The sequence below is a fragment of the Impatiens glandulifera genome, chromosome 1 (assembly GCF_907164915.1).
Source record: "Impatiens glandulifera chromosome 1, dImpGla2.1, whole genome shotgun sequence".
NCBI lineage: Eukaryota > Viridiplantae > Streptophyta > Magnoliopsida > Ericales > Balsaminaceae > Impatiens > Impatiens glandulifera.
This window is the reverse complement of record NC_061862.1, coordinates 81,730,592-81,742,693: the sequence shown is the minus strand read 5'-3', so window position 1 is coordinate 81,742,693 and position 12,102 is coordinate 81,730,592. Positions and strand designations below refer to the sequence as shown.

The window sequence follows — 12,102 nt, the reverse complement described above, 5'->3', positions numbered from 1 at the left end:
TGGTATATAAAATTATAAATTAATCAAAACTTTAGCTAAGATGATAAACATCTCCTAACATTTTGACATAGTTCTGTATTCCATTAGTTTATTTGTAATTTGAATGAGAAATTTCATTACCAAGACATGAACAACTATTGGATTGAAAGGGAAAATTGAGAATAACATGTTGCACAAATGAACAAATTAAGAAAATATCAAATGGTATACACTTTCAAACAAAAAAGCACTCATCCTCCATCTGGGTATTCACAGATAAAAGCTATTTAGAAAATGTGTTTTTGGTCCAGATAAAACTAAAGTAAAAAATATTTAAAATGACACCCTAAAATCTAATTTTCTTTATAAAACTTAAAAAATCTAACTTTACACCTTTACCCATACACAACTTTATTTGTTAAATAAATTGTGAAACCACACCTTGTAACAAAAAAACACAATAGGTTGATACACTCCTCTGTTTAATTATTCTTTGGTAAACCCCTTCAATCATCAGGTTTCAGCACATATATGAAAAATGAGTTATAAGCAAACAGTTCAATAAATGAGGTGAGTTCACATAAACTTAACCCACCAGTAAGAAAAACATAATGGGATTGAAAAAGTATTGACTTTCTTCAGCAACAAAAAGTTCAGCCCACGATCATTCCCAGTAATGGTTGATTTCCTCATTGCCATGCTGATGAAATCGAAAGCAACAAAATGTAAATCCTTTCAGATAGAGCTCAAAGATGTAAGATATATATATGCATTTCTAAGCCTTGTTAAGTGTTATTTCCAATTATCTCAAATAACCCACTATCTTATCAACAATCTTCTCATCAATCACATCATTTAAATATATCAATCAAATTTTCATTATATATTTATACCCAAATAACCCACTTTTGTTATTTGGAATTAACGTTATCCAAATAACCCATAACAGATCAAGCCCCTAATAGCAGTTTTACTCAATAAATTCCTCATCTTCAGTCTAGCAGGGGGATTTTGGGGGGAAGATAGTTTTTTTGTCATGGTAATAATAATCAGTAAAGAAAGCATCATCAAGACATATTCATTCAACCATGCATAACATTTATCTTAATAAGATGACTTACTGTAATAAGCTCCACGACTAAGAACCGGGAACGTTAAGGTTCTTGAATAGCTCCGGAAGGTGAGAATTTGTAATTTTGGTTCTCTTGCTAATTTCATGCTTTTTCTTCTTGGGCTTGGAATTGGAGGGTGCGCCTTGTGCTTGAGCCATGGCTCTTCTTTTGGCTGTGTTTGTAGCAGGCTTCATGCCACTCTTTTGAAGATCCCTCTCAATGTCAATCATATCACTCGGAAGTTCAATTTCTCGGAATAGCAGCTTCAATTCATCATCAACCTTAATGGGTATTCGGGGATCATTGGGATATACGACGTCCTCATGTGAGTCGAAGTTAGACAAAAGCCATACCTGACGATCAGTTTTCAAGGCCTGTATAATTGGATGAATTGAAGTTTGATTAAGTGGCTTTATATAGAAAGCAGAGTTATGTTGTTATACCCCTATATCACATGGGTATAAATGATCCTGATGTGAAACCATGTGGAAATTAGACAAAAGAAAATGAAGTATCCAAATTAATAGATATAATAGATAAATATTTATTTCTCTCTAATGGTTAAAGTCTTCAATAATATATATGTTGGCCATTATTCTCCCTGGTTGGAAATTGGAGTTTTAGAATGTGTCAAAATCAAAAGGCATGCAGAACTAAGGCACCAAATGAACTCAGCTTCAAATGGAGAGATTTCAAAGCTAAAGTGCTATCAAAATCTGAAAAGAAACTGACAGCAACGTTCTTCGATGAGGCAATACAAAGGATTCCAATGTAGCATTTCTTGTAGAAGACATATAACTAAACAAGGAAATTATGGCTAATCTTCATGTTTACATTTAAGCTAATTTAAACATCCATTAGATCCACTTTCCCAAAAAATGAAGATTTTTCCCCAGAAAAACATATATTAGATCTAAGATATTGAATATGGAAACCAGAAGAGATGAATAATTTGAAAAAAGGAGAATCAACATTTGAAGTAATATTTTCAGAGAGAGAGAGTATAATTTCAATGTTGAAAATCCAATTCTTTACCATCATCAATGTGAATGCTTTGGCAACATAGACTAGTAACAAAATCAACACAACATTTTGTAACAAAGAAATCGTGAAAATCGACAAGCTTAGAGAGTTTGGTGAGGATGAATGACCAAGATTCTCATTTAAGTTTGCGAACAAGAGGCTCATCACACACAATAAGAGACTCTTTAAATATCGCTACGTTTATTGCCTAATAGAGACTTAGAGTAGTACGGTAAAGGTGTGATAAAGGTTTACTTTGATTGGAGCAATATCGCTATGTTTATTGCCTAATAGAGATTGACAATTGATCACTGAAATTGATAGTGATTAAGTGATATCACATAGCGATATCCAGATGTGTTTGATTAAGCATGGAGCGATATCACTCGAATTTTGAGTTTATGTTATTTAAATATTTTTCATATATTTGGAATTGATAAATTATTTTGGAAACTACAATTTATAGGAAATACTATAACATAAAATAAATGACAAAACAACTTCACAGATGCATTAATGATCCTTTCTTGGGATGAGTGACTACAGATGAGAAAATTACCGATATTTTTGATATATCAAAAATACGTATCGTAAAGTACCGAAAAAATCGGTACACCGAAAAAATCGGTACGGTATGGTACCGGTACCGAAATTATCGGTACGTTAACGGTACGAGATTTCAAATTTTGGTAGATTAGTATAAATATATACAATACTTATAAGTAAATAAATAATGACTAATTAAATTATAAATAATTAAGACTTAATTTTCATTTCCGGAAATAGATTCACACAATTATCATGAACTTTTCAGCAATACAAACAGGATTAATGTTAATTCAATTATAGAAACCTAATTTTTATCTATCATAGAGTGTATTATCAATTTATAAAAAAAAATTACAGCAGCAAATGTGATTGAAGAACCTCCTAGATCTCCTTCTCCCGCTCCACTTTAGTCTAACTTGAAGACTATACTTATGTTTATTCATGTTAACTCCAATTCTTGTAACTAAATTTAGTTTTTAACCTTTGTTGGTCTCTAAAAATGTTGAAATCTTAAAAGGAATATTTTATTTTATGATAAACGTTTTTAATTTTTAATTTTGTTTAAAATATTTGTAGTAACTATACTAAATTGGTTATTTTTTAAGCAAATATGTTTTCTTCGGTATTAACTGTATAATACTAATACCGTACCGAAATCTCGATATACCGTCAATATTTGGTATGTTATTTGTATCATTGGTATGATATCAGTATGATTTTCCTATACCAAAAATTTTGGTACGGTATAGATAAAAAATTATTTGATATACCGTACTGATGTACCCATCCTTATGAATGACAACTCTAACCACTTGGAGAAAATATTTTTTGGGAAGGCAAAGGAATATTATAAATAGGCCTAGTTTGAAATTTCCACCCCCTCCTTAAACTAGGCAGAATTTCAGCCTAAATGAGGAGGCCCCAAAAATCATGAAGGCAAACGACAAACAGGTGTTGTTCAGATTTTTTTTTTTTTTAAACTGGAGAGAGAGAAAAAGTAATAATTGGTAATGACTTTGAGGAGGTGGGGATTTTTTTGATAAAAAAATTTAAAGGATATAAATATATAATAATAAAATAATTATTTTAAATAGAGAGTATTTTAGTATTCTGATTAATGAATTGAATGATGTGATTGATCAGAGTGGGATTGAAATGATGTTTGATTAGTTTGTTTTATTTAAATAACCCAAACCAAACAAGGCCATAGAGACGATGTAAAAAAAATAGCACAATGGAGTCATGGAAGTCAGCAGAATTTTTGTTTAGGACACAACACTATATGCAGAGTAAAATTTCTTGCACAGTGGAGTCATGGAGAGGTATGTATTTATGTCATAGGGCCCAACACTGAATATATGCGGAGTAAACTCCAACAAAACAGCGATTTCTTCTTTTGGAGTGGCGGAAGACCTAAAACAGCAAATTGTGTGTTTTTCTTTTGCAAAATCCGAAACTTAAAAACAAACAGAGCATGTGTGCTTGGTTTCATATAGAGATAAAAAGAAGAATAGAGAAAAGTTAGATTAGATAGACTTGATGAGTAGATGTGATAATATTGGAACCCTTCACCAATGGTTACACGGCCATTAACGGAGGCAACGAAGGACATGATTTGTGGCTCAAGATTGAAAACCACACTTTGATACCATGTTGAATTTTGAAGAAAGGGGAAATTTCATATATATTGAATTGATAAACTATTACAATGGGAGACTAGAATTTATAGGGAATAGTGGAATACTATAAATAAAATAAATGACAAAACTTCCTAGATGAATAAATGATCCTTTCTTGGGAAGACAAGTAACTCCAACCACTTGGAGTAAATGTCCTTTAGGGAAGGCAAAGGAACATTATGAATAGGCCTACTTTGAAATTTCCACAAGGCAATTGATGCGTAACTAGGGTTGACAATGCATGTAACAATCCCTAACTAACACTCGATTACTTTGCCCCCATCCCCAATGAGACAGGTACCGATCCACGGGTACCCCGATTCCATATGATATTTGATACAATAGCAACACACTACTTAACTAATAGACAACATCAACAACCTAACCAGCAAACAAGAGTAAATAGATCAACAGAGATGGCACAAATACTACTTAACAAAGAGATTAACACACTGATAGCAAATAGATTATCATAACAAAATTGACATCCACTACTGAGGTGACACTTTGCGGCTGAGACATGGTAGGGTAACTTGTCACTTCTTACATCATTCATGAACACAATTTCCATGTGCTTTACATCATTAATGGTACAAAAATAGAGCTACATAATTTTTCATGCAAGTGCAAAACAACATGGTGCTTTATGGAATGGATTGAATTTTGCTTATGATAATTCCAGTGGAAATGACAAAATAGGTTTACCTGCAGGTCCTCCATAACATTTGAGTATGAATCTTTCAGATCGACGATGGCAAGTCCCTCTGGAAATTTGCGAATTAGGTAAAGTAATTGATCTTTGTCTCTCACAGCATGTTTTGACTGAAAAAATAAATGGAAGAAAAAGACAGTTAAGGATCTTATGAACCAAGTATCTCTACTAACTGTAAATATGTCAAAGCAAAAAAAAGGTTACATGCTAACTGAATTTAAGGGTGGAAAATTAGACAGTACCTTATAACAGAAGCATTTTCCATCATAATGCACTTTCGGGTTATTCCTCAAGCTGTCGAAGACAGCCTTGTTAGCATTAATATCCACATAACATGCTTCATTTATTTGTTGTGGTGTTAATGGTTGCCTTGTCTGAAGAAAAATAATGTCAGTCATACCAGGAGACAAACAAATATTTTATAGCTATGTTTAAGAATGTAAGAGGAAAAATATACAAGAACTGAGATATAAAAGTATTTTACATGGAGAGACTGTTGGAACCTTACTTTAATGAATTGGAATACAAGCAGTAAATGTGGGCAAAGAGACAATTGACAAGTTAAGCAAATTGGCTTCCTATTAAATAGGATACATATATGTAATCAAAAGTTAAAATGTGTCACAGGAAGAACACAAAACTATAATATAAGCCTTTGGACCATTATTACTAGAGATATCAATAAATAGACTAGCAGCACCTCACATTGTAACAAATTGGCAAATGTAGGCTCACTCTTATGTAATGATGAATATTGAATGTTACTTTTATACATGAAGTAAAAAGATTTCTAGAAGAAACAAAAGATTATTTTTAGTCAAAAAAGAGTGACAAAGTTTAAAAAAAAAAAAAAGAAGGGAGTAGAGCAGGATAGATAGGTTCATGCCTCAAATAGCAAGCCAATAACACGCTTAATCTGAGCCCCAACAGGAGATTTCCTTATGCTGTTTATGTGCTGAAGCCTCTCTGTATCATTTGAAAATTTGACTGCTGGCACAGGATCAGATTTTGGTCTGGCTGGATTTGGAAGACTGGGTGGAACTTTCTGATTGTTTGCAGCAGCCCTAGAAGGCCCTGCTTTAGCTGCAATGCTGGTCAGTGTTGATTGGCACTTCACTTGTTGCTTCTTGAATCTGTCTAAGCTCTCCCGCAATGCCATCTGGAAATATTCTTGGATTAGCACTAAAGAGTTTAACATAATCTTATACTTTTAAGCTGATGCATGTATTCTTATCCCACAAACCACTCAAAACATACAATCATTGATCAGTTCTGTAACTCATTGTGTTAAAATCCCACTTAAATTCATCCAAACCATTTAAAGAATTAATCTAATTCACAACATTTGTACAGCCCTGTCAAAAATAATAGTGTTTGAGATTCTGTCCACATCATCTTAGAACAGTTTTCTTCTAATCTCTATAAAGATAAACCCCCGTAGTTCATAATTATTTAACATTCATCTGCAAAGCCTAATAATCAATGCCAAACATTATAAAAAAAAAATCCATAGATTTAAATTCAATCATCCAAATAATACCCAATGGACGAACAAACTCATGTAAGCTCTATCTAGCATATTACCAAAGAGATTCACAAGATCTAAGTAACATCAGGAAACCAGAATTGAAGGTGATCAATAACTAGTAATACATCATTCTCAAGTCCTAACTGAAAGTTATATCCATCAGGCTTTACAAAATCCCCCTAAAATTTGATAAAGAACTTGAAACATCATATTTGAATGAAATCGGAAGAATGAAAGCTGCAAATTCTGGGGTAAATACAAAATAACAAGGAAGCTCAAGGCTGGTATTGTAAAGATGAAAACTTAAATCTTAAATCATGATGCAAAAGCACATTGGACTTGAATTCAATCATTCAAAGCGATTTTAAGATAGAAATAGATCAAAGTGAGTTATTTTGCATACCTTGGAGAGAGTAGATTCGCAGCGGTGCGGTATTCCGAGTGTGCCAAGAGATCAGAGTAGGGCTTGGTAGCTAATTAAGAACCCTTTCGTTTCTCTCTCTCTTCAAAATAGACAACGAACGACAATCAATCAGGTTGGACGATTTGGGGGTCGGTCGATGGTGTGCCGATAGTAAGAATATGAGTATTAAACCTCTTTACTACATATTTATTTTTCTTTCGTTTTACTAATTAAATAGCCCAATTATTATTACATAATATATTATTATTATTTGTTGTTTTTTTGGAAATACTATATATATATATATATATTTACTAATTTTATTTATATTATTATATTTATATTTAAGAAATATAATTATATACTAATTTTAATATTATTATATAATTTTTAAAATTAATAATTATATGTATAATATTTTAAATTGGTATTTATAAGTGTAGATAAATATTTATATAAATAATAAAATATATTATTAAATAAATAATAATTTGTAGTGTATATATAATAATAATCATAATAATAATAATAATTGATATATATATATATATTAATTATATAAAGAGATAAAAAAAAATTAATATGTTTAAATTTTAGCTTATTAAAAAAAATAATTACATTAATTATAATAAAAAAATAATATTTTTTTTAATTAAGGCCTCAATTCTGTCTTTTATTTCAACTTAAAAGTTTCAGATGAAATTGAAGCCTGACATATTTGGGTCTCTTAGACTTTTAAAACTAAGTTACTTATGGATTAAACGATGATTTAATACTTAAAAGTGAGAAAAGTAATCTATATATAATGATGCTTAATTTTGTAAGTGTCTGGATTGTCGGGTCGAGAGCGGTGGTTAATTTGAATATATATAAGAGTAAATGGATATTTGGGTTGGATTTTGGGTTGACCCGCCCATAAACTTAAAACGGTTAAAAATAAAATTAAAAATGTTATAAGTATGTTTCGAACTCGCAACTTAACAAAAACAAGTACAATTCTTTAATCAACTAGGCTAATAACACTTTATATTTTAAATTCAACGTCAAATTTGATGAACGCGGGACGTTGTAACAATATATTTTTATCTGTGTGCATCGCAAAAGATCTTTCTAGTTACATTATTTATAGTATTTATCAATTTATTATTATTGTATATATTTGAAAGTGAGATTTTTTTCCTTACTTTTATGTATTTATACTTGATATAGTAACAAAATTTATAAATTGAAAAAAATTCTTTATGATTTATAAAAAAGTTCATAGAGGATTGTATAATGTGTGTATAAAGACTATTTCAATTAAAGAAAATTTGAAAAACAAATATAATTATTAAGAAAGTTCAAAAATATCAATTTTGATAATGGGTTTATAAGTAGATAACTTGATTATTTTGTTCAAAACTTCAACACTAAAATATTTTGAAATGTCATATTTGAAAAAAAAAGATTAAGTGCTTTTTAGGTGTTGAGATATACCAAACACAATGGGGTATTTATTTGTGTCAAAAGAATAATGTCTCTAAAATTTTATAGAAGTTTGATATTAGTGATAACTAGGGACATGGACCGATTTATATAAGGATTCGTCTACCCAAAAAAACAATTTTTTTTACAGTATAAATATGACATTACCCATAATTTTTTTTAAAAGTTTAATATAATTCACTATTTTGTTTATTTATTTATTAAAAAACTGGTAAAACTTACATTTATTTACTCGTTATTTATTTAAGCCACCCTAAATATTTTTTAAGCCCACTCCACTACGAAATCCTGAGTCAGTCCATGGTGGTAACTCAATGATAAATTCTACAAAACTCACCAAAAAATAAAGATGGAGTAAAATTTAATACGACTAACTTCAAACAAATGGTGGAAAGCTCGAGTTATTTAATTCTAAGTATATCATATTTGATGTATTTGTTGGGTTGGTTAGCTAGTAACGAAATTTACAACTAATATATATATATATATATATATATATATATATATATATATATATATATATATAAAATGATGCTTAATTTTAAAAGTGTTTGAATTGTCGGGTTAATTTAAATATATATGTGAGAGTAAATGGATACTTGGATCGAATTGTAGGTTAACCCGCCCATAAACTTAAAACGGTTAAAAATAAAATTAAAAAATTTATATGTATATTTCGAACTTACAATCTGATAAAACAAGTACAACTCTTTAACCAAGTAGGCTAATAACACTTTATATTTTTAATTCAACATCAAATTTGATAAACGCGAACATTTTGACAATATAAGTCCAACTTTTTAACTAACTAATATATATATATATAATAATAATGCTTATTTTAAAAATGTTCGGATTGTCGGGTCGAGAGCTGTGGTTAATTTGGATATATATGTGAGAGTAAATGGATACTTGAGTGTTGAATTGTGGGTTGACCCGCCATAAACTTAAAACGGTTAAAAATAAAATTAAAAATGCTATAGGTATGTTTGAACTTTCAACCTAACAAAAACAAATACAACTCTTTAACCAACTAAGCAAATAACACTTTATATTTTAAATTCAACACCAAATTTGATAAACGCGAGACATTTTAACAATATAAGTTCAACTTTTTAACTAACTAATATATATATATATATATAATATGATGCTTAATTTTAAAAATGTCCGGATTGCCGGGTCGAAAACTATGGTTAATTTGAATATATATGTGAGAGTAAATGGATATTTATATCGGATTTTGAGTTGACCCGTCCATAAATTATATGATGAGATATGTGAGAAGATAAATTGTTTTAACGAAATAAATAAAATGTAGAATGAAAGTGTTCTATTTTTTATTTTAATATATTATTCGTGATTTATTAAGAGTTTTAAACATTAAATACATATTATTATTTTTTAAATTTTTTTATATATTTTTATTCGTGTGAATCATACAAAAAAAAATTAGTTACGTTGATAAAGAGTGTGAAGACATATTATAGGGGCATTGACTATCACTTGTTTTTATGAAAATGGTTGTAATAGTGCAATTCAGATCTTCTGCTACCGATTGTCGTGTTCCCCTGTGGCGGACCAATCAGATTTCAGCATTATTATTTTAATAATAAATCAATCTGGGTAGGAGACGGAGGGAGGGAGAATCCGGAATCCAGGTTTCGGCCCGGGTTCACATAAGACGCCGTTAACGGCAGCGCCTGTTAACGCCAGGAAATTATTTAATATTCATATGATACCCAGATAAGATATCTTCGCTTAGGTTACCGTGTCAGAGGGAAGGGTGAGATGCGATGGGAGCGAAGATTTACACGCCCGTTGCTCTGACCCTCATGTAAACCCCCCATACCCACCCATGAGAAGACCGTTTGCCTTTCATGAAAATACACTTACCCGTCTATGTAAAGACCAAAATGACATGTATTTTATATTTCCGTTTATTAATTATTAATTTAATTTATTAAAAATCACATGCAGCGATATAATATTCGCTTCAATTAATTCATTCATTTTTTTTCTAGGAATTTTATTTAATTTTTTATTTCATTTTTTTGGCTTGAAGACCCTCAGGAGCGAAGATATATTTGCTTCAATTAATTTTAATAATTATATTTCCGTTTATTAAATATTAATTCAATTAATTCATATTTTTTTATTTAATTTTAATTAATTTTGTTATTTAATTTATTTTGCCTCGAGACCCTCTGGAGCGAAGATATATTTGCTTCAATTAATTTTAATAAAACATCATGTAAACCCCCCAATCCACCCATGAGAAGACCGCCTGCCTGCCATGAAAAGACACTTACCCGTGCATGTAAAGACCAAAATGACATGGATTTTATATTTCCGTTTATTAAATATTAATTTAATTTATTAAAAATCACATGCAGCAACCGGACAAATCTTCGCCTCAATTACTTGGCTATTTTATTTTTATTAATTTTATATTTCCGTTTATTAATAAATGTTAATTCAATTAATTTAAAATGACATTCAGTAAACGACCAAATATTCGCTTTAATTTTGTTTTTCGAGGAGACGATTGAAAGCGAAGATTTCTTCTTTTCAATTATTTTTAGCCTGAGGTTCATGTAAAACCCCCTCCCCTCCCATGAGAAGCCAACTTGCCTGTCATGTAAATTCACTTACCCGTGCATTTACATCCCGCGAATAAATCTTCGCTTCGAATATCAGGTTTTTTTTAAAATTTATTTTTTAAATTTTTTTAAGAAGTTACGATGTCGAACAAATATTTATTCGCTTCCATTACTAGTTGATATAATTTCCATTTCCCGCTACAATCCCACTCTTCATCATTTTCATTTTCATAAGCAACTGTTCATATTCTTCTCTCTCTATCTCCCGGCGATAATCCAAACACTGAACGTCGAAACCCTAGATATTTCGTTTATACTACAATGATTTCTTCTGAAGATGTCAGGGAACCAAGGCAACAACATGGAAGTGGATCCCATCGACTCCCGAGAGGTCATCTTGCAAGTTTGTAGGAGCATAAACGAAAACGAAACTGCCCCCACTCCTGCATCCAACGTCAATCCCAGCAATAAACCAGAGAGGTATGTTAATCTTATTGTGTTTATACTAATTTTACACATGTTTATTTAATTTATTTCGTTGAATACTGATTTATGCTATCCCACCAAAAATAATGACTTCGAGGTTTAATAACTTTACATATGAAAGGAAGAGGAAGAGAAATCCGAAGACGAATACTAAGTCGCCATCGACTGCTGAATCAGTTTCCACAGTTGTTGTCGAAGCTACTGATGTTGCTGCAGGTACTACCCATTTTGATGAGATTTTACCACCACCTTTTCCCCCTAAAAAAAACCCAATGTTATTCCTACCTCCACTCCAACAGTCGATGAAGAGTTACCCGAACCACCCCCAGAAACCACTAATATTCCTTCGTGTACTACCCCCTTCGATGAAGAGTTACCACCATCTCCCCCAAAAACCAAAACCATCAAGAAACGTAAACTGACATTTCTAACAAGATCATCACCTCATGGCCTCGCTCAACTGATTCCTAAATTGAGCGTAGAACAGAGGGAAGCCGTGAAGGAAATCGGCTTTGGTTCTCTTCTTACAATGGGCGTCTCCAA

General features: G+C 31.0%; 1 protein-coding gene across 1 annotated transcript; it reads right to left on the bottom strand.

The window, feature by feature from the left end:
- Nucleotides 1-458: 458 nt before the first annotated feature.
- Nucleotides 459-7,146, bottom strand: LOC124919091 (transcription initiation factor IIE subunit beta-like). The gene is made up of 6 exons (XM_047459235.1): nt 6,986-7,146; nt 5,941-6,213; nt 5,297-5,428; nt 5,048-5,164; nt 1,101-1,465; nt 459-679 (listed from the first exon to the last, which is right to left on the bottom strand). Exons 2-5 carry the CDS (start codon nt 6,211-6,213, stop codon nt 1,118-1,120), a joined length of 870 nt encoding a protein of 289 aa, XP_047315191.1. The 5' UTR covers nt 6,986-7,146; the 3' UTR covers nt 459-679; nt 1,101-1,117.
- Between the last annotated feature and the right edge of the window lie 4,956 nt (nt 7,147-12,102).

Bases quoted from the DNA above. Each gene is read 5' to 3' on its own strand.
- LOC124919091 (XM_047459235.1), bottom strand. From the start codon at position 6,213: ATGGCATTGCGGGAGAGCTTAGACAGATTCAAGAAGCAACAAGTGAAG. The intron at 5,429-5,940 runs GCATGAACCTAT...ATTTTTCTTCAG, and splicing joins TTATTGGCTTGCTATTTGAG to ACAAGGCAACCATTAACACC. The intron at 5,165-5,296 runs GTACTGTCTAAT...TTATTTTTTCAG, and splicing joins GAAAATGCTTCTGTTATAAG to TCAAAACATGCTGTGAGAGA.